Below are 23,033 nucleotides of genomic sequence, written 5' to 3' on the forward strand. Positions count from 1 at the left end.
AGTTCAAGATTTCATATGAACAAAAACTGATGTTAGTGGAGATTACACTTGCCACACAGAACACACAATACACTCACCAAACTGCCCACCTCATGCAAAAATACTTTTGTATACAGAGCAAAGCTGAAAAGAGCAGGATGCACCCATGTAGCAGACTGAGAGGTTGAGATTTTACAGCATTTTCCAACCCAGGAAGTTACCCAAATTGTCTTTGTACTCCTGTCCAGATTCGTTACATTTGTCACAGAAAAGAAACCAGCAGAGGGGGCAGTGGTTCACATTCCAGAAGCTGGAGATTCACTGACCTTACGCCTATGATCCCTGCAGGGAATTCTGAGGGAATGCACTGAAATAGTAATCTTGTATCTATTTCTAAGGCAGCTGTGGAGTTTCAAGGATTTTAAAGAATTTCATGTTCTGTTTTTTGTGGGGTTTTTTTGTTGGTGGTGTTCTTTTTTTTATAATCCAAAAGGGCGCTTTTAAAGAACCAGCCGGAGAATATGGACTCCATATTGGTACACATTCAGATCTTTCTTCTAACAGTAGCCAAAATCTGTTCTTCAGGTGAAGGCAACTTCTCCCTTTAAACTCATCCATAATGCATCTAGTAACCTCTTCCTAGGAGAGAATCCCATTCCCAGCTGATCTTTGGAAAGCATAAATTTACAAGTACACTTGTATGTAAATGTTAAAACATTCATCTTTACAGGTTGCTACCTGTCCACTTCTTCTTTCATGTAGGTAGTATAGCTGCTACCATCATAAGATAGGAGCAGTCCTCCATCGCTCAGCCGGTGCACATCAACTTCCACACACGAGCTGTTCATGATGACCACATAGGAGTTGGGAGACTGTCGGGTCACCTGCAAATCCACAAGAATGGTACGTATCACATGAAATAAACACAGCGTTGATAGTGCCTTGGTTGCCACAACACACAGTTTTCCAAGCACTGCAACAGTGGGAATTAAAGAAGGGGAACAGAGCCATTTGTTCTCATGTTAGATGGAAAAACAACAATATAAAAAAAATTTAGGATCACAAAGCCAAGCATTTAGCAGTCAAGAGATGCCAGAATTAATGCTGTCCATGAATCTTGATTTAATCCTCTCACACTTATGCATTAATTGTACAGGTTTGACCATGCAATCATATACCACCTCTTCACCCCAATCTACGTACAAGTCACAGCTGTATACTAAAATTGCATAATGAATGAGATAATTTGAAAAAAAATAAGTAAGAGAGATTGTCTCACAGAGAAAGCAGCTAAAGTTCTCCCTGGAAAAAGGGATCCTATTACAATCTCTGCCACAGAATTCCTATTTGAAGCTGGGTAAATCACTTAAAGCATACTTCAGCTGCTGTTCAGTGCCTCTCTATTTCTCATCACAGGGGTGCCATGATAAAATCATGGAGGTGCAGGGGTGTAGAATACTTATAGCTGCAAAAAACAGTATACGGTCATGTCATTAAAAACTTTGCCATAATAAATTTGCCCAAGGAAGCAAACTAAGATTGCACAGGCAATCTTAACTCTAGTATTTCCTAACTTTTGTATGCTTGGTTTCGCAACCTTTAAACAGTATTTCTAACATTGGGTTTTGCACACAGCAAAGAAAAAGCAACACTGAAGGGAAAAATTGCTACAAATTCTGTCACGCTGATGAAACTGGGTTCAAACACCCAACAGAGTAGATTCACATATTCGGAAACATCAATCGAAAGTTTTAGTCAACCAACAGGCAGTAGTCTTTGCCTATAACAAAGTATTCTTCACCTTATGCAGAGCATTTCTTGACCCCGAAAGGTTAAAATGTTTACAGAGGTACACAGGCATATTGCAATGGAAAGATGTGATGGTGTATTATCACAAGGGAGATTGTACTGATTTCCTAACCCCACTAAAGCAGAGAAAATAAACCTTGCACAGATTTAATTCCAATAATTACACGTATTACAAAGATTAAGCCAGAGCAGCACACAGACAGACATTTCCAACTAAAAGTGGCAAGAGGATGGGTTTCCACACTGTGCATCGTACCTTCAGCACATATTTCCGTCCTTCATAGATGAGTTCCACATCCACAGTGTTTAGCAGAGTATGAGCAGGCAGGACTTGGCCCCTTGAAAGAGAAGTACAAAACAAAACTGGTCTTCCAGAAGCCACCAAATGGCTATCAGGGGCCCAAGCAGGTTCAAAGATCCATGCAAGAATTTGGAAAACACTAGCAGAGAGATGGGAGTAGGCTTTTAAACAGTCTCTTCTTAGGAGGGACACATATGAGTTTGACATAGCCAGCCCATCTCTCTCCAGACACACAGACCAGCTTTACTCTCCTTTCCATTCATCCCCTTTTGCCTTAGAGAAGAGTCTGCCAAAGGAACATCACAGCCTGAATTACAGAACATGTAGCATGACTTAACATAGGGATAAAGCAGCTTTTCCCCTTGCAGCTCTGCTTACGTATGGACTCACCAACAGGACACTGAGGGGAAGAACTCTGTTAAGAGCGCACTTGCCTAGATCACACCAGGTTTAGCTTGACAGAGTGTTATGACTAGTTTCCCTACACTGCCTGCTCTACTTTAAAGCCAGCAGGAGAAGAGAGGGTCTTCTAAGTACTAGTGGGAAACACTCAATTTGGCAAATTATGTCAAATCTGGAAAATTAAATCAATCCTCAAAACAGGAGGAAGACAATACCTGGTGATTGAAGACTCCCTAATGTTGCCCTAGCAGCACACAGAGAAAGAACTTTGCACTTCTGAACCATTTCTTGGAGCTTCTGCCAAAACTGCCAGAAACCAAAGCAATCTGTGCAAACAGCAGGGGATATTTTGCAGAGATGCACAGATATCTGCCAGTTTTCTTAGGCCAGTAGATAAATAGCTTCCTGGGGCCAGAGAACAGTCAGCAGATAACAAGCTCTGTGCATTTCTGGACCGTACTGTACTTGAACAAAACTTGTAAATCAAAACTAATTACAATCTGCTTATCAGCTATCCACCAGACCAGCTTGTAATTTTACCTCTCTAGAGAGTGCAGGAAGTTTGAGACACTGTTTCGGAAGCTCACATCAGCCACATGCAGAGCTCCACACACCACTCCCAGCATGGTATCAGGCCTTTCAGCCTAGAAAGAAAGGGTATATAACACAGTTACATCTCCTTTAGCTTCAGTCCATTCTAACCACCCACTTGAAGAATCAAGTCTCAGCTCTATTTTTGGTTCACGGCCAACCTCTCTTTAAAATTAAGTTGGTGTAGCATCCATGCAAACACTATATAGAAGCAATTACCTCTCTAACTCCTTAAAAGAAAACCAATTTTTTTTCTTCCTGGATCAAATCTTGAGGCTCCACCTACATTTCCACTATCATCTGTCCCAAACTGCAAACCGAATTATTAGCCTTAATTCACATGTACACTAAGATGCTTTTCTGGCCAACTTTAAGACCACCTTTCCCTGACAGGGATGACCTGGGATTTTGATATAAGAATTAAGGCCAGTGAAAATGTTTACTCATAAAGTGGTAAGTGGAAGTTAACCACTCCTCAATCCTTGTCCTCTTGTAACCAGCATGCACCAAGCTTGCCCTGCCACCCCCTTCCCCTCCTCACTCCAATTTCTAGTCCTGTAAAGCAAGCAGCTGCACCTGAACTTTCTCAGCAATAAGCCGATCCAACCAGCCAGTGTCAATGCGGTTCTGCTGGAAGCTTTCTGTTTCCAACAGCTTAATCAAGTACTCAACAGTGGTTCGGAAATCCCCTCGGATGGACAGCTCCTTCAAAGCCACTACCATGTTTCTGAAAGAGAAAAGAATGCCTATTATCTATCCCATACTAATGGTAATGTGCAAGCTGATAACTCTAGATAGTTCCCCATGAGCTGCTGGGAAAAGACAGTCTGAAGGTAATAGCGGAAGAGCTATGTGCACTGGAGCAAGATCCTATATGACATGCTTGGGAATGAAAGAATATTGATTTTCTTCAATCTGCTGCTGGTGTGAACAAGAGCAGCTCAGCCAGCACCAGCTATGAGATCAGGAGTTCCCTGTTGTTATCATCTAGGCACCTACCACATGTCAGAAGTATACATAAGACAGACAGACGTGGTCTCCATCCCACCCAGAGTGGAACAGAGGAAAGGCTCTGGATCAAAAACGGCATGGATGACAGGTCAGACAGTCCTGTCTTATGACCGGGTGCTTTAACATTCCACACTGCATAAGGACACTCGATGATTTATAAATTGTTATAAGGCATTGACATAACAAGTTATCAATGTTTTTCCTGTTAGAAGCCTTCCACCTGAATATTTCAAAGAGGGACTTCAACACAATGGTAGCTATACCATACCCCAACAGCAGGTATACAAAGCAGGAATGAAACAGAAAGGAAAAAAAATAAAGAGAAGTAAGCAAAAACTATAGAAATGTAGGTGCAACACAGCGGAATTGCAAAGCAAGACAGGATGAGAAGCCTGACCATGATGTGGAAAGCAAGGTAAAGAGAGGGAAACTTCTCTGAAAACTCCTGGAAGTAAGGAGTCTTGTTTTACCCATGGCACTTTGGATCAAAGAGGACAAAACCAAGCCATTTCCAAGGTTCTACCACTTTTCTGACTACTTACGAGATGGCTTCTTCACGATTTTCTCCCCAAGAGAAGCAGTGACCAAACTGAGAATCAGCAAATTCATGAAGCCCTCCTGCAGCAGCAACACTGAAATAGCCCCAGACATTCTTATTGCTGCGGAAATTCAGTTCCTGAACTGTACCAGAACTGGGCTTAAAACCCTGCAAAGACAGACAGACATTGCTATACATCCTAAAGAAAAAGTAAATAATCCAGAATTATGGAAGTAATTAGAGTTCTGAAGGCTAGAGCACCTCTTTGTGCTGCAACATGATACATACACAAGTAAGTTCGGGCTGTGTCTAACCAGAGTCTACAGAACCATCAGCTAAGTGAGATAAGGGAAGAATCTTTTAAATTTGCTGCCAAAATTTTCAGGATCAGCAGCAGGGATTGAACCTAGGTGTAAAGCCTACGGTTATCAGAGTGTGATCAGTTACTACAGAATTCAAAACACTCACCTCATCAGGATTCTCACTGGTAATACGTGCAGCGATGACATGGCCGCGTGGACAGGGGACGTGGGCTGAATTCTCAAAATCAATAGATGCATCTCCCCACGGAGAAACACCATACATCACTCGGATATCCTTGATCCTGTGGAGGGGAATCCCCATGGCAATCTAAGGAAAAATAATAATAATAAAATAATAAAAGAAACCACCACTAAGTAAGTTTCTCCCCTCACAGAGAGTACCTATTCCTTGAAGAATTAATTCCACCAATTCTCTGTAGAAGCTGATGCTGCAGTTCTTGTATAGCAAATAGGCTTGCCTATTTTCTGATGCGAGCCTTCTCCATTGGCACGTCTTGGAACATTCACATTTCCCAGGGCAGCCGAGCTCAGTGTAACACCCACCTTAAGCCCTTCAGCCAGTATTTTCCACTGACTGATTAAAAGGCTCCAGAGAAAGCTGGCCAGTGCTAGGTCAGCTGAGGATGGGCACACATTAGGCCTGTTAAAAATATACTAAGGTCCCAGTGAGACAGAAGGCCCCTAATTGGTTATAGGAAACTGTGGAATTTTTGCAACTATAAACTGCGGAGAGAGTAACCTGCAGAACTGGCTGCTGGCTGCATCCTTAGGGAGTAAAGTCCCACTTGTTCTGTTCATTAGCTGGGATTTTTTTTTTTTTTTTTTTTTTTTTTTTACAGCTGCAGTTCAAAAAGGCTGAGCTTTAGCTTAACCATTTATTTCAGCTGTGCCAGACACCAACTGACAAAAGACCAAACTGGTTACAATATCAATGTGCCATTCTATGAAATTGTATCTAGCATCAGCAATATGAAGAAGAGTGCCCAAACGAGGAAAGCATCTGACCAGTTCCAAAACTCTCAATGCCTGGCAAATACAGACACAGAGCTACTGGAATCACCTGCTGAGAGAAGGCTCAGGCCAAAGCCAAATAGCCTCTCGACAAAACGAAGATGCTCCTGCTCCTGAGCAGCCTACAAGACATTACAGTTCAACAGTTTGTTTTCTCTACCATCTATCCTGTAAACTTCAAATGCAAACAGCAGGGAGAAGAAAGAAACTAGAAAGAAAGCAAGAGGGTAAGAATTGGGAGGGCTGAGAAAACGGAAGTAGAGAAGCACCTAGAGTCCCTAATGTGGTGTAAGACAAAGAGGGAAAGAGGACTGCAGCATTCATCCACCGGTGGAAAAGATGGGGGCTGAGAAAAGGAGACAGCGTGGCAGCACACAGGGAGTTTGGTGGGGATGCACAAGAGACAGCTGAGCCACAGCATACGTAACAAATGCTTTCTACAGGATCTGTGAAGGATTCCCCCATTACTTTGGGTATCAGAACAACAAAAAGCCTACGCATTCACGTAAGCCATAACTGTCGCCCACTATCACAATTTCCCCTTGAAAAAGCAATAAATCAAGACAAATTCTTGGTCACTTTGCCACATCTATTCAAGTACCTAATTATTAGGCACAAATCCTGTTTTGTAGAAGGGCTAAAGAGCAGGGACCTTGGCTGGGAGGAGGAAGTATCTGCGATGAGTGAGGGGCTTAGAGGGGTGAAAACAATTCCTCGGGAATTCAGGAACTGCTCAAAATTAAAAAAAAACCCCAAGTCACTTTCCTGAACTTCAAACAAATGCTGAACTTGCCGAAAGGTGAAAAATCCAATTGTCTGTTCTTTTTTCCCCTCCTTTTGTCATTACAGACTCTGGGAAGAGGCTGTTCTCCCTTGGAGGCAGAGTGGGCGATGCACTGCTCAAAGCTGGCACAGCATTTGATCGCACTGCTAGCCTCAGAAGCCAACTCATTTCACAAAATAATTTCAGAGCTTAAAGTTGAACTACTCATGGCTAAAGCTTGTTAAGACAGGCTTTTTCACACACAACCTTTCCGTAAATCAGCTTTCCTGCTTCTACGTTTTATTCCTCTAACCTTTCACACTCTTTTAACTGAAGGTCTACCGCAGCAGTCCAGGAGAAACAGCTAGAAAATAACCTCTCTTTGCTTTCCAAATCAGAAAGAGCCAAATGGTAGCGCTAGAACTTCTTAGTGAAACAGTCCTAACAGAAGGGATGCATATATATTTTGGAATACTGAATGAAGCTTTGCTCCGGCCACAGAAGATAAATCCCAAGCTGAGAAAATACCAAAATGGGCCTTTGAGTTATTGGGTATTTTTTGTTCAGGAGGAAACGTGGGGGGAATCTTCTATCACCTATCTGCACATGAGGATAAAGGCCATATTTAGTAGAGCTCTCTAATACTTTCCTCGTATTCTCTTCTCTATCAGTACCAAGATCTAGTCATCTGCATAACATCAGTAAGTGATCCAGTTTTAACACAGAACCCTGGCTGTGACTCAGAGGAGAGTCCGCCCCCCTATTTCACTAAGGCTTCAGCAGAACAGGTTTTTCATGCTCAGGCCTCTTCAACATACCGCAGCTTGAGTACTTCTGAAAGCCTCCAGGAGCACAGGGCCTGGGCACTTGACTCACCTGGAGCTGCGCTGCCGGCAGATTAACATCAGCTACCATCTCTGTGCAGGGGTGCTCCACTTGCAGGCGGGGATTCAACTCCAGAAAGTAGAAACTGCCATCCTGGCTGTACAGGTATTCCACAGTGCCCGCACTCACATATCCCACCATTTTGGCAAGCTTCACCGCACACTAGGATACAGGAAAAAAGAGTATTTGATTTCCAGGCCCCGTGCTCAGTTACCTATGCTCTGTTCGTCCACCCCACCCACTTCAGACTTCTTTGCTGGCATTCCGAAGCATCCAAAAGCCTGTAACAGACCCGAGAACTGCTCAAAGAAAAACATGTGGCACAGGAGTTTTGATTTCCCGGTTATTTCATTTACAATTTATAGAAGGCAGAGTTTGAAGCAAATATTTATAATACTCAGCATCAGACAATTCATACAATTCCTGCAGCTTGCTTTGACAATACGTATTTGAAACACACTTCCCTCCTATTTTTGGGGTGCATGCATTTTTGAAGGGAGCTCTACAGTTGTTTATCAGCACATGGTGGACTCAGTCAGTTCTGGAAATGTGAGTGGTTGCCCACACTAAGCAGTTTTAGACACGCAACCCTATATTGTTCCTTTAAAAGATTCAACAATGCAAAACTCTGGGCAATGTCAAAAAAAAAAAAAAAGAAAAAAAGAAGTCCTGCCTGTTTCTGGAGTCTCACAAGGAAAAAGAGAACTCGCAGAGCCAATCTCACCTGTTCCATGTGCTCAAACACCACCGAAGTTGCAATAGAAGCAGGTGCTTCCTCAATAATCTTCTGGTGCCTGCGCTGCACGGAGCAGTCCCGGCCAAAGAGGGAGATGGCATTGCCGTACTGATCAGCCAGGATCTGCACCTCCAAGTGGCGGGACTGTTTGGCTAGTCTCATTACAAAGATTGGAGAGCCTGGGACTTCAGCTTGAACCTACAGCAGAGACAGCATACAAATAGGCAGATCGCTTTTTGAAGACACCTGTCTTAGTCCCAATCATCCCAAGTTCATTTTTTAAGCAAGGAGCATCCATAATATTTCCCCTGGGACACTTAAGGCTGAAAATACCCCGTGTTTGCTTGTATGTAATTACAGTGCGGTTTCCAGTCCTCTCAGCTTTCCTAAATAACCCATAAACTAAAGGAGGCTCATGTCCCTCAACATCTTTGAATTACACTGCAGATGCCCTCCATTACTTGGATTTATTCAGCATCTCCTGTGATGTCTGGGCACTTGACAACTGTATTGGACATGCAGATATATTGAAATCCTACCAACATACAGAGCAAAGAAAGCATGAACTCATGATTCAAAGTAGCTAAACAGGCTCTGAAACATAATGCAGACTTTTTCAGTTCTTTAACATTTCCAGTTCAGTGCTCTCAGAATCACCCAACCTGAACATTTACAACAAGACAGTACAAATCAATGGGAAAAGTTACCTGTCTAAATAGGTTGGGGAAGTCATCTGCATTGTTAACTTTCCTGATTCCTTTTCCTCCTCCTCCTTCAGAAGCCTTGATCATGACAGGGTAGCCAACCTCCTCAGCAGCCTGACGAAGATGGGCAGAAAAACATGGGTAAGTACAAAAAGTTAGCAGAATCAACGTGAAAAGATCATTATTTCCCTGTTGATTTGTGTCCAAGCTTCCATGTCTGACTGTTCAGCAACCAAGACACGAATGAGATAGAAACCAAATATTCCAGTTTGAGAGGGTGCCTGTAGTTGGAAAAATCAGCTGTGATTTTGGGACTACAGAAAACTCTAGCCTCTCGAAGTGATCACAAAACCTTTTGTCAGTGCTTCACGCCATTAAATTTACAAACTCACAGAAAAGCTTTTTTGTAATACAGAAAATCATTAAGCTGGGTAACATGAAAAAATCATATACTCAACCCCCTCTCTTCACAAAGGAAAATTCCCAAACCCTGTATTGTGCCAGGAATATTTCTTACTTTCAAAATCTTCTGCAAAGGAAAACTTAACAAAAGATGAAACCAAGTGTGAGCTCATGGGTCTTTATTAAAAACACCTTCTTCCTGCACTAAACAAAAACCAGAAGAAAGCCCTTAATGAAATACAACTTTGTTCCCATGTTTATCTCTTCCTCCTAATTCTCACCTAATTCTGCAGGCTGGGCCCAAAGATAATATGTGAAAGATCACTTTCCAGTTTCCAAGACTCAGTTCTGTGAGGCTGGCAGTCTAGTTCTGGTTTGCGCTCCCATTAGAAATAAATTAAACCACCAGCTCTCTCCAGGTGTGCATGCAACAAGACCTCAAATACCTTCAAAATACTAGCCACCTACCCGCAGTCCATCATCTGCATCTTTCACATAGCCTTTTTCATATAGTTCCTGAGGAACATTCAAGATACGCTTCTGAAGATCATTTTCCTGCCAGTCCACTCGAAGACCTGAAATATAAGCATTATCTTCTTAGCTCATTCTGCTGCAAGGCTCAGTGAGAACTCGCCCGTCAGACATTGACGAAAAAAACAGCAGTCGTAGTTGCACAAAGCCTAGTCTGGAAGCATTTACAAAAGAGAGAATGCAGAATGTGAACAGACATTTCTGTTTTCTGGGGAGCAGATCTTTTCATCCAACAAATTATATCCTCCTTCATTTACCTTGAGCAATTCTTTATTTACAGTCTTTTGAAACTGTATAGAGCTTCCATGGAAGCAGAGTATTGGCTGTCTGCTCCAAAACTACATGCTAGGAAAGAAGAAACTGCAGAAATACCAGATATTACAGCTGCATTGTTAGACTAACAGCATGTTACACGACATGTAAATTTTGCCTCACATATCCATCCATATACATGGTAGTTGCTATGTCTAAGCCTCGGATAATACAAATTTGAAACCTAAAACAGATGGAACATCTCTTCAAATGCCTTTTTGTGCAGACACTTCTTAAAGATTAGATGTGTTGAAGAAAAAAAGATTAGAATGATCTTGACAAACACAACAATTTCCTTCTTACCACTGCCACTCCAAGGAAGAGTTGGAATGCCGGCAGTCTGAGCCACTATTGAAGAAGCAATTTTATCTCCTAAGGCCCACATTGCTTGGCTTGGAGGACCTGCAAAGAGCAAAAACAATTCATGAGAGAGACACAAGAAATATCAGACATTAGGGAAATGGCCAGAAGTCTGATTTGGGTTCCATGTAAGAGGGATAACTAATGACTCTTAGCAGGGTTGCTGCATGCCACATCTCAACTGATATAAATCAACATTTATGAACCGAAACAGAGAGCACTACCTGTTCAGCCAGGAAACTAAAACCAAACAGACTAGAGCACTTTCGACCAAGAAGGAGGAAAAGGCAGTTGAAGCTACAGCAATGCAACCACACACACATCACAATAGCTTGTTAAATGCCCATCCTGTTAAAGAAGTCCTGGCACACCGAGCTTGCAAGCACTACTCTCTGTCCATGTGTCCTCAAGCTGGGCCCGCTCTCAAAGGGATGGCAGGTACTAGAACTGGTATTAGGTGTGCACATCACATGCTACTGCAGTAATAATTCAGTGCCCTGATTTTACTTGAAATGTGGTTTGCATGGGACTGCAATGTATGATTCATAAGAGATTTAAACCAAAATTAAAATACAGCTTTTAAATCCACTCCTTTTCAAAGGTCCAGAGTATTTCTGTGGTTATGGCTCAAGACATTACAGATAAAAAGATCTGCTAGAAGTCAGAACATGATACAAGTATCCCCAGGCTATGCTCAGACCATAACTTTTATCACAAGTCCATCTTTAGTTTTAAACACAGAACATGTCCGAAACCTTATCCAATATTCAGATCCATGTGGTTCAGGAGATGAGGCTTACTGCAACAAACATCTCCAGCACTCGGTTGACTACACTGATAACTAGACCACAAACTTCATTTATTGTCCACGTAGAACTCCACTCTTTCCATAAAACCGAACTACAAACATCCTCTTTAAAATGACAACAGGGACATTCAGCTTTTGAAACAATCTGCTTTAACGGGAATCTTTTCTAATTTTGTATCTCACAATATTCAAAGACATGTTGGAGAACTTGCCACTTCTCCCATACAAGAACTACTTCCCAGCATACGTCCAAACCTTATCTAGTTTCCTTAGCCTCGATGACTGGAAACAGACTATGCTGTTAAACAGCATATTCTGTTGCTCTGACTACTGCAAAGAACATATCATCAATCTTGCACTTGTAAACCATACCTCATGCCTCTCTTTTAGACTCAGGATTTTCTATCTCACTAAAACCATCCATCTTAAAATAAGGACTAGACATTAGATCAGAAGTATATATCCTCACCCATGAAAGCAATCCCATTTTTGTGGAGAAGTTCTGGTAGTTTAGGATTCTCAGATGCATGACCCCAGCCTGCCCATACAGCCTGCAGAAGAAAATAACATAATTCAGTCTTTGTTTTAGTAAAACAAGCAAGTGAGCAGAAATAGAAAGCATGCAGATACTTCAAGTCTTTCTTTGCTTCATTGAAAAGAGCCTCATAACATTCATAAGCCAGACCAGCCTCCTGAACTACATGGTATGCTTAGTTTAAAGGGCTAGTGTCTTGCATCTTGTAGACAAGTCAAAGAAGGCTGTCAAAGCAAGCTGTTGAAGAGGAACTAAGTGTAGGAAAGTGAAAGGGTGAAGGGAACCTTCCATCTCCTGCAGATATTCATATTGGGAAATCCACTGCATTGCAATATGCATTGCCTTTTGGTGCTAGTATAGGTTTGTCATTCCAATTTCTTTGACCTGTCTTTTTCCCCAGATACAACTCGTTATTGAAGGAGGGAAGATTGCGTAGTGTTACCTCCTGTTTTGAAAACTATCATCTTTGACACTTCTCACCTGCACTGGAATCCGCTTAGCAATATCAAGAATCAGTTCCACATTTGCATAGTTGTTGTTGTTCGGTCCTCCTGGAACTGGGACGTAGTGATCTGCCATTTTAATATACTCTGCAAACACAAAGAAGGCCTCATTTAGATTGCAAATCTAATAAACGGCACTTGGTCTAAAACTCCCTAAATCTACAGTACTGGAAGTACTTAATCTCCTCCCAGAAAAATCCGTTACTTGACAGAATGGTACGTGATGCAGTGGACATACATTCAACTTCTCGCATCCCTGTGGGCACACGGGTCTGTGCAAGGAGAAGGCTGTGCACCTTCATGCTCTTTACAACTCACCTGCATTTGCTTTCAGATCCTCAGGAGTCACCATGACAACAAATCTGATTGCCCGCTCATTTCGAAACATCTCATAGGACCAGCGTCGGATGGACCTCATGCATTTCACTGCTGCAATGCCATTATTTGCTATCAGGACCTGAGTATATTAGAAGCAGGGATGAGATAGAGTCTAAATAGCACAAAACACTAAACAATAATGAAAACAGTTTTTTCTCTGCAGACTCTTCATCCAATTTTGGGGCTGTGCAGTTTTGTTAGCCAGCATTCAATTCAGCAAGAACATTTAATGGCCCATCAGTCAATGCAGAAATCAGCTCTTGCTCGACCGTAAAGATTTTAATGCATTATGCTTTGTTTGGATTAAAGAGCAGAAGGACGCATGAGAATAGGCATAACGAGTGACTAAAACATTCAATACCTGAAAGGAACAGACCTCATCCATTAAATGATTATGTATTTTTAAATACATTTCTTAGTGTTTTTTCCAGTCTACTTCTGTTGTATCTGTCTATAAATCCTTATGTATCAACAGAAGTGCTCTAGCTCACTCAAATTTTTTTTTCCTGTCACACTAAGCTAAAACAATGGGATGTTTATTTATCACATATAAAATAAAATGGAAACACAATTATTACAAGCAGAAGTACAAATTTCAAGTTCAGGAATATTAATACTTGGTATCTGCAGTGTACAGCCTTATATAGAGAGAAATCATAGCTCAAGAGAAGGGAACAAAATGCAACATGCTAAAGTCAAGCAGGTCAGTAACTTACCTTTTCAATAACTTTATTCCCTCCAAAACGAGTAACAAATTCTGCTGGAGAAGCCACGGTGAAATCCCGCTGCACATCAACTTTCTTCCTCTCCCGGCCTTGCTTGACAAGGTGTAAACCAGACATACTGGGCCTAAGGAAATTTGTGGGAGACAGAAAAAAGCAACTTGGCAACGCAGATGTACGCAAATAGAAGAGGATATATGAATAATTTGTAAAGTTCCCCTTCACCATGTTCCCCAAGCAGAATCACTCCTTGCCTCCAGACCACTGCGGCACGTGGTCCTCAGCTTTTAGAGGGATGACTTTGTTTTTTAAATACCTTTTCGTTATTTTTCTGCAAAAGCCAGATTATCCAGAGAAATTCTGGTTATGCTAACATAAAACCAGGTAAAAATATGTTCACTGTGTATTCCTGCCCAACACAGAACAACAATACTCCACCACATTGCTTTCAATTCATCTAGGAAAGCTGGGAAATGACAACGATGTTTTCTGGCTTTGGTGAAACAAGCTACTAAGATCAGACTCCATAAAGAAATCCTGTTTGGTAACCACAACAAATAAGTCTCCAGGTGTAAATGAGAGACTCTGCTATCATTTTACAAGAATTTTCCACCATCCAGTCTTAAATATCTTCCTTAAAACTTCTGAGAGCTAGAGGACAAATTAATCACATCATTACTTCTACTACAAGCAGTAAAAGCCAATTTTTGTGTCTGACAAGATCAACCCTCTACTCTGCCACTGTCTTTCTGCATGGGAATGGGACAGTCGCTTCCCTTCCTCATGCTTCAGTTTCCTCAGAAGTGACACATGGATAAATCAACCTTTGCTTTTGCAAGCACTACAGGATTTGATTTGCTAAAATTCACAAAGCTGAAATTGTGAGAGGAAACTCAATAGAAAAGCAAAGACCTGCTCTTCACACCATGCATGTACCGTAGTGCAGCACAACTGCAGCAATAACAAGATACTTTTTATTTTAAAGCTCCTGAAGCTTTACCTCTCGAGTCACCCCACAGTTTACACATTTTTCTTACTGTATTTAGTGTGCTTTTCTTAACAGGTTCCTTTCCCATGGACACACTGAAGTCCCTACCCTGGCCACCGTGCAGGATTACAGACCCTTTCTGTAGGAAGGAGAGATGAGTATTGGGAAGGTGTTTAAGAAACTACTCAATGCTCTGGAAAGACCCAACTGCAATCAAGGGAGTCAGTGCCACTAGAGCAGTGGTGTAACTGGCAGCGTCTGTCCCCAGGAGCCACGGGTCCTGATGGCTGCCCTTCGGCCAAGGGAAACCCATCAGGAGCCTCTGGCCTAATCAGCTGCTGAAATGCTGATACCATTGAGCAACTCCACTGAGAAATGGGATGGGGTGCGGCAGAAAGTGACTGGAATTGCTGGGGGAGGGCACGAAGGGAAAACCAACTCAAGGACAAGCCAAGTCATGTAGAGCATCTAGAGGTCCCCTTTTAAACACAGCCACCAAGGGCAGGTAGCCCCAGAGCCGTACCTGTGAGGTTCACTGCCCCATGTGAGTTTGGAGCATCCTGGTTTGAACAAGCTGCTGTTAGAGGTGCTTGGTGACAGCCTGAGAGGAAACGCACAGATACCCCCTCACGTTCCCTCATAAACACGTTATGCCTATGAAGATTTACCCATCTGGAATGCAGACCCTCCTCAACTCTTCATCGGGAGCACAGTAACACCACAGACCAGCATCTTGACTGAAAAATTTGCTGATGAAAGAAGCCTGGAACAAACTGTAGCTAGTATCTGTCTTAAATCCAGATTCTTCTCTTACCCATCCTTCCTACGAACTATCATGGTACTAACAAGGACTACACTGTGCTTTACAGTACACACTAACAAAAAGGATCTTGACCCATATCATCTAGCACAACCTTTACAAAAAGGTACATGCCAAATCCTGGTATAACCAGGAAAGACCAGTACCAGAATGAAAGGTGATCTTTCAGGCAAGGCGGGATCAGTGCCCACCTCTGACCATAAAGACATGTTTATCTACCACACACACAGGATGGAGTGGATCCTTCCCTGCCTCTCCGCCTTTGTGCACGCCATCTACTTTGGCTGTGACGTCCTACTGCAGCACAACCCTGACTGTGAGGATTTCCAGAACAGCAAGAAAGCGTATTTATAGCACTTGAAATTCAGATCCTGCATTCTGCATTAACACATCAACCCTTCTCTCCCACATGTGAGATATTCCCATGACAAATGGCCATGCTGGTGGAGAACTTCAAGTCATAGTCTTGCAAATGTTGAGCTTAAATGGGAAGTGAAAACCTGTTCTAAGCACAGTGAAAGGGACTTTGAAGCAATCCATGAAGCCAAGAGTGGGTGAAGGAAAGTTAACAGGAAAAACAAGATCAATAAGGTGATTTTAAAGCATGCTAAAAAAACAGATGCCTATCTCCCAGTGATATTCTGGGACATAAAAATGGCTGGACTAGGTCAGACCAAAGTACATCCAGTCTAGTACTTGTCTCAAAGAAGAGCTGCTAGCTGATATCCAGAGAAGGGCATGAGAACAAGTTCAGTGTGCGGAAGTTCTTCCCCAGTGTACTTTTCCTTCTCCCAGCAAGCTGCACTTTCACAGATAGACATCATCATTGAACTTAAAACTTGTCCCTATCAGCAAGAGTTCACAAACTGCTCTGTGATAATCTCAGCCCAGGAATTCAAGGACAGGAGCCAACAGGCAAGAAAAAGAGGAAATGTGTAGTTAAGGTTGAATTTCTACTAAATTCATGTATTTAAGGAGGGTCAGAATCCATGGCATGGCAAGGAAGGAGCACAGTTCAACAAGTGAGACAGGTTTATTCATTGCAGGTTTATTGAGAGCAGTCTCAACAAAAATAAAAAAAAGATAAAAATCTTGGGGTCAGAATCTATGAACACATATGAATATGAACTATCCTGCCAAGTTGAAATTACTACACAACATAAAGATACTGCTACAGATAAAATGCCAATAAAAGCAGAGGTTCAGAGTAATGCACAAACACTTGTTTATAAGCAAGTATAGTTCTGTTTAATTTGTGACAGCAAGCTTACCAAGAACTTTAAGTTTATTTACTAATAACCACAGGCTGCACGTTATAATCAAAACAGGAGAGATTTTTTCTTTTTGCAGGGTAAGATGAAGTAGAAGTTGGGCAGCAAAGAAGAAAGAACACCGAGCTCTAAACAAAACAGAATAAACGCGGAGTTAGTAACAGCCGTCCCTATTAATCACCAGGTCACAACTGCAGTGCTTTGTTACGCAGGAACTTTCAAAATGCTCATCTATCCTTCAGTTCACAGAGGTTAGAAGTTGTGCAGAATCTCAAACTTTAACACTGATTCCCCAACTAAGATATATCCTAGCATCTTTCTTACAGACTGCATGCACAGATGCCTCACAGTCACTGGTGAGGTTTCAGAGGAGAAAATTAACACGGAAAAATATCAGTATGCATTTCCAGTACAGAGTGCCCAACTGCCTCAGTCCAAGACAGCTACTGCTACGAGGAGACAATCATATCTGCAATTCTTACCTTTGCAGCATGTGATATCTCATTTCCTGACTCTGCTCTGCAGAATCCTCCATGCTGTCTCAGTGAAGGAATTAACAGATTTCAGGCTTGCTTATGACTCGTCTAGTGTAGCTGCTGCTATTTTATTTTTTTTCAATACCGCAGCTCAAAACCTAGCAGGAGAAAGCTGCAAAGAGCCTCTTGCACTCATGCGGCTCTTCTTGAAGCAGTGGCACTTCCCAGATTGCTTCAATCTTTTAACCTTTGTCCCTTGCTTTCCACCACCCCTCTCTCTCAGTCACTCTTCCTATGACGCAGCAAGCACAGAGAGGGTAGCAGCTTCCCTCTTCTGCATTCAGAGGAAAGCAGCTGATCAGGAAAGAGAGAAAATGATCTACAGGTTACGTAATCAGGCTTAACACACAGCACCGCTGCTGTAGCCCACATGATGCACAGTGGCTGTTCGCAGCAATGGCCAGCCCCAGTTCACGCTCCCCACAACAGGGGTCACGCAAGGAAGCAGAGGCTGCACAGCTTCCCCACGCGCGCCGTCAGCATCCAGAGGAGCCCTGCACCGCTGGCCGCACAACTGTGCCGGGAGCAGGCAAGCACCCCCTCCGCAGCTAGCTTCGCGAGACCAAAGGAGCAACTGCGGGGACCAGTTAGCCCAAAGAATTCAATCAACATGTAGGATTTAATATCAGACTTTCACGGTGGGTGGGGAGATGACAAGGAAAGCATTTCCAGGGCTGCAGAGACGAAAGTCAGAGGCACAGTTCATACAGGCACACAGAGCACAGTGGTGATCCGGATGTGAAACAGCATCGCACTGGGACACCAGCTTGGAAGCTCTGAGACCCTGGACAAGTCACTTGAGTTTTGCGTGCCTCTGTTCCTCCACCTATAAAATGGAGATGAGATCACTCCAAGTGCTATAAGAACAAATATCCTCACAAGAGAAGTGCTACAGTACTGCAAGGTCCAGTAACATCATTGGAGAAAGGAAGAATGTTTCCTCAGGATGGAGCACATGCAAAAACATAAATTGCAAATTTGGGGGTAAGGAAAGGGTGAGCAAGGGCAATGGCTTCAGCAACACAGTGATGATCAAACCCAGATTGGAACTAGACACAGCAACTGGATTACATTTTTAAATTTGAGGACATTTGGGTCTGTCCTAGCGTAGGGCCATATCCAGGTAGCACAGCTTCTATTTGATACACACGCATTCCAAGAGTCAGAGCAAAAGCCGTTCCATCCCCCAGGAGGGGATCACCCTAAAAAAGGAACAAGTACCCAGAGGAAAAGTGTCACATTAACATGATGGCAGCATGCAACCTTGAGCCCTGAGGGGCAAGGTGAGGTCACTGCAGGAGATAGGGAACTAAGAATAGTACAGGCAATGACCAACAGCAAGTGCCATGTGCCTGATAAAGTGCAGGCAAACAATTCTGCGCGGATCCAATTTCTTCAAGCATTGTCAGCAGAAGGGTAAAGGGGACAGCGACACACTGTGGCAGTGAAGACGGCAGTCACAGTGGAAATAAATTTCTTCGCCAGACAGCAGAGATGAGAGATATCAGGGAAAGAACAGAGTTTAAACAAACAAAAAACCCCACCATTATATATCTACCTAACAACTAAGTGCCTCTCTCACCTGTCAGCCCTTGTTTCCTCTTTGAAGAACTACTCAAACTACCCAACTATGAAGTATACCAGAAATTTCCTATTTAATTCATTTTAAAACAGAAGTATGTAAGAAAAAGCAACTTGTCTTGAAATATTTTCCAGCACTGGCTCTATCTTGAGAGGCCTCCTGCCACACCACTTACCCAGGTGTGGCACAGATCCCTGCTCCCAGCCCCCCCGAGTGAACTCGGGGTCCCAGCCTCCCACACCCCAGCACGCGTGACTCTGGCCGTGGAAGTCTGCTCTCCCAGGTTCTCCAGGCTCCTACTTCCCTTCACCTCTGCAGGGAGGCTACCCTAAACCCACCACTTCACCAGTTCCAAAAAAGCCATCACAAGGGTAAAGAATCAGGAACCTACAGACTCTGCTTGAAAAGATCTGTGTCGCTTTCTCTTCCAGTCATCACTATGTACGACCAGTAAAACCCAACAGACATTCAGTGACTCTACTGGGTATGTATTTCGTGTAGAAAATGGTAAATTCCATCATTTTCAAAATAAAATACTTGCACCATCTATGGCTCCATTAGATTTCCTCAGGTTTTGATCCTGATTTGAGATTAAAATTTATACACAGTACAACTGAAATTTTATTTTTCAGGTTTTGTGAAAACGGTTTCCCAAATACTTGCCTGTGCTCCACAAAACCCCCACCCACAGCCCCCAGTCCAAACAGTTTCTGACCATTGTAGCCACAAGGAAACAAATCCCACAGCTACACAGAGCTTGATATTAGAGGAGCAGCTTCAGCATTGGTTAAAAATATTCATCGTGCCTTCTACCAGCTGAATTCACTGCTATGAAATCAATGGACACGGTTTGCTGCAACATCCCTACAAAAATATGCTACGCAAGGAGGTGTCATTCTGATACAATACTTACCAAACACACACACAGACTACAAAGCTCGTTTCCTAAACATACTACTACCCAGAACCCAAATAGCAAATATCACATGAAAACCATCCCCTTCTTTAGACCCTAGGCCTGCTGTTAGACAAAAGGAAAGCCTGCGCGGTTCTCTCCTGTTCCAGCCTCCAAGAAAAAAAAGCATTCTTACAGACACATACCTGACGCACATCGCAGCTAGGAGCCTGCATTGATCCCAGCACTGTAACATGCCAAGTGCTATCAGTGACGTAGCAGTTTATTCCAAAGGCAGTGATGCATTAGCTGGCTGGTTTGAAAGGCAGCCTTAAGGAGACTGCAGCACACACTCACACACACGCACACACACCCCCCCAAGAAAGGATTTTTTTTTTTCTTCCTACGGATTAGGCCTGTAAAGGGTGTGGAGAGAGGGCAGCTCTCATCATCAGTTTGGGCTTTATGTTTTGTAGATATGTAAGCGCTGATGTGAACATGTATCTGATCTGGGTCGTAAGACTCAAGCCAGTTGAAGCATGCGTAAGATCTGCTCCAGTTTTAGATCTGCCCTTGCAACCTATTTCACAAAAAGGCAGAGAGAAAGAGCAAGCATATATGTAGTCCAGCAAGCAACGCAGAATTCTGCAGCTGGAGTAAATGGTTCACTATGTCTCGGGTAATAGGCACTGGGAGGCAGCAATCTGGACTTAATTCAAAGACAGTTTTTGCCTGTGATTTTAAAGAGACAGAACAGTTGGCCTGAATGCTGACACTGCCGGAAATCAGTGCTTCAACCTATAAATTTAAAAAAAATAAATAAAAAAAAGAAAAGAAAAGAAACTCAGTTCAGCTCTGACAAAGGATTAAGCCTCAGGATTTCAGGAAATTAAATAAAGGATGCAGCACAAAAAACAAAAAGAGCCCTCTCCCTATTCCCTGGCTAAATAACTTCACTTTCACACTAATGCAGATTTTGAACGGCCATCAAGGCAGGTCTTTAGCCTAAAGCAGTAACTTTGGTTCCAAAACTACAGACCCCAAACTGGCACAAGCTGCTAGGATTCCTCTCAAATAACCAAGTACCAACAGCTGCAATGGATGCAGACTTTAAGTGCTGAGACACTTGTTTCTCAGATACTTTCTCTTCCTAAACCACATATCTGGCTTTTTATCTGCCATGCCATGCCACATGCATTTTAAACTGGACCATACCCACAGGATGCACACACCAAATCACTGGTGTTCCTTGCAAGTTCCAAAGCATCATCACAGCTGGTATTATGGGAGGAAACCTGATGATTTAAAGCTCACTGAGCTCCTCTGGATCACACACTCCTATGTACCATGATCAAAACCACTTCACTCCTGAGGCTCTTCAACACACCCTGTGACCCATTGCCTCTGACTCTGCCTTCCAAGGTATTCTGCGCTCAACTTTATGAGTCTCATGCTCAACAAGCCTCTAGCCTCCTGCACACTCCAAGCCCCTTCCTTCTCCTTCAAATTTATCTTTCAGAACCCATTTCTTCATCATGTCCTTCCCGCTTAGACCCATGGCACCAGCTTCTCACCCCTCAAAAATACCCAGTAAATCCAAATGTCAATCCAAATAAATAGCCAAATTTAAATTTAATTGATATCCATACTCCAGTTCCTAAAACCACAAAGTACTGAACGATCTTTACTGAACGATCGTCACGAAGCACAAAATTCCACATGTTCCTAGAGCAACAGCCTAACACTCTCCAGGTGAAGCCCTGCCACCAAGATAAAAGTTAGTAACAACAACAACAACAGTAAAAGACAGTTCTGCAACTGAGAAGAGAGCAGAATTGAAGTCTTTGGCAAGGAGCCTTCCCAGTGCTCTTTGACAAAGTTCAAGTGTTGAACAGATCTGATCTGCACGAACGAGAGAATGTATCTTTTTTAACAAGCAGAATTAAGGGGGTAGGTGGGGGAGTTTTGCACAGAATTTATCACTGAAAGAGGTTTTGCCTAGTGCAATATAATCCTGTACGGAAAGCACAGTGCAGCCCATTTCAGCTACTGGTCTTACAGACAGAGATACGATACAGAGTCAAAAGATGCCTGTTATTCCCTAGCCTGGAGATTCTTTGCTTTCCCTACCTAAAATAGGTTTAATGACACTTCCTCTTTTCCCAGGTTTGTTGCAAGCCTACGTTCATTGACAGCTTCTCCTGCAGCCACTGAAGATACAAGCACTAGGCTGGGAGGGGATTCTGCAAAAGCACTTGTCTTTGAATGCCTTTGCTACATGTCCCAGTCTGGGTGAAAAGCGAGGGCATTCAGCAAAATATGGGAGGGGGCCCTAAAGTATTCTGATGGGGACAAAGCATACTTCGTTACCTTTTCAATTAGAAATATCAGATAAGCAAGGAAGCAGGAGACACTGTCATCACTGCGGTATCTCAGCCAGCTAATCTTTGCAAAATCTCCCTACAATTACTGAAATTAGAGATGGCGTTTCCCATGTTAACTGAGGTCAAAGGGAGTAAAATATCTGTTACACCAAAATGAGAAGAATGCTACTCTTGAGAGGTAATGCAGATGACAAGCCCTTTAAAGTATATTTGTTCACTAAACAGAGTAGCCTTCAGAGGAGAAAAAAGTTATAATTCACGGGTTATCAGTATAACCAGAAACAGCCAGGAATCCAAACCACCTTACGAGCTTCCTCTTTTTCAACAGATACAGGAGGAAATCCAACTTTTCACTCCAGGTGGATGAAGTTCAAAATATAAAACACAACATCACTCACTGGCAGTAGTGGCAATGAAAGGGAACTCAATCCTTTCTTTTGGCAAGGGTTCCCTGAAGATGCACAGCTTTATTTCAATAACTTGCAGAAACACGCAACAGTATCACTCTCCCCTATCTGCTGAGCCAACAGCAATTGATCATATGCGAAGGAAAATGTCTCAGCAAGCAGCATGCAATTCCAGTCTCATTAACGGCCTTCTGGTCTGTCAGATGCAAACCCATGCAGCTCGCCCTACGGAAAAACCTCAGCAGCACCATGGCAACTGACAGCACAGACAGCTGAGCAAGAAGAGGAGCCTTCAACTCCAGCAACGGCCCCACAGCCAGGAGTGTGCAGAAAGCCTGGAACGGGAAGGAATCAGTCCAGCAAAGGAGAAATCCTTTCTGATGCAGCTGGGCCAGTCTCGGACGCGGCAGTGAAAGCATCAGCCTTGCAGACACGAAAGCATACTTGTACTTCTATGCACACATTTGTGCATAAAATTACAGCGGCTCTTAGAATTCTACAAGATCAATGCTCTATAGTGTAACCTCCTAACCACAAACAGTTGGA

At 42.9% G+C, this 23,033-nt stretch overlaps 1 protein-coding gene across 4 annotated transcripts in view; it reads right to left on the reverse strand.

Annotated features, from left to right (window-relative positions):
* The window catches only part of ACACA (acetyl-CoA carboxylase alpha), a 130,468-nt gene that overhangs the window by 102,270 nt on the left and 5,165 nt on the right, over window positions 1-23,033 (reverse strand). For 2 of the 4 annotated variants that reach the window (XM_059829104.1, XM_059829106.1), the window contains exons 1-16: window positions 17,166-17,462; window positions 13,599-13,731; window positions 12,823-12,961; window positions 12,482-12,591; window positions 11,936-12,017; window positions 10,602-10,700; window positions 9,924-10,030; window positions 9,057-9,167; window positions 8,338-8,547; window positions 7,605-7,775; window positions 5,100-5,261; window positions 4,636-4,799; window positions 3,659-3,809; window positions 3,032-3,135; window positions 2,045-2,126; window positions 718-863 (exon numbers count right to left, since the gene is read on the reverse strand). In XM_059829104.1, the coding sequence (XP_059685087.1) occupies window positions 718-863; window positions 2,045-2,126; window positions 3,032-3,135; window positions 3,659-3,809; window positions 4,636-4,799; window positions 5,100-5,261; window positions 7,605-7,775; window positions 8,338-8,547; window positions 9,057-9,167; window positions 9,924-10,030; window positions 10,602-10,700; window positions 11,936-12,017; window positions 12,482-12,591; window positions 12,823-12,961; window positions 13,599-13,731; window positions 17,166-17,218 (2,024 nt within the window). In that variant the 5' untranslated portion in view covers window positions 17,219-17,462. Of the gene's footprint in view, window positions 1-717; window positions 864-2,044; window positions 2,127-3,031; window positions 3,136-3,658; window positions 3,810-4,635; window positions 4,800-5,099; window positions 5,262-7,604; window positions 7,776-8,337; window positions 8,548-9,056; window positions 9,168-9,923; window positions 10,031-10,601; window positions 10,701-11,935; window positions 12,018-12,481; window positions 12,592-12,822; window positions 12,962-13,598; window positions 13,732-17,165; window positions 17,463-23,033 lie in introns of those variants that run through there. The other 2 variants (XM_059829105.1, XM_059829103.1) reach the window with 1 other exon arrangement.

This window comes from Gavia stellata, chromosome 25 (genome assembly GCF_030936135.1).
Source record: "Gavia stellata isolate bGavSte3 chromosome 25, bGavSte3.hap2, whole genome shotgun sequence".
NCBI lineage: Eukaryota > Metazoa > Chordata > Aves > Gaviiformes > Gaviidae > Gavia > Gavia stellata.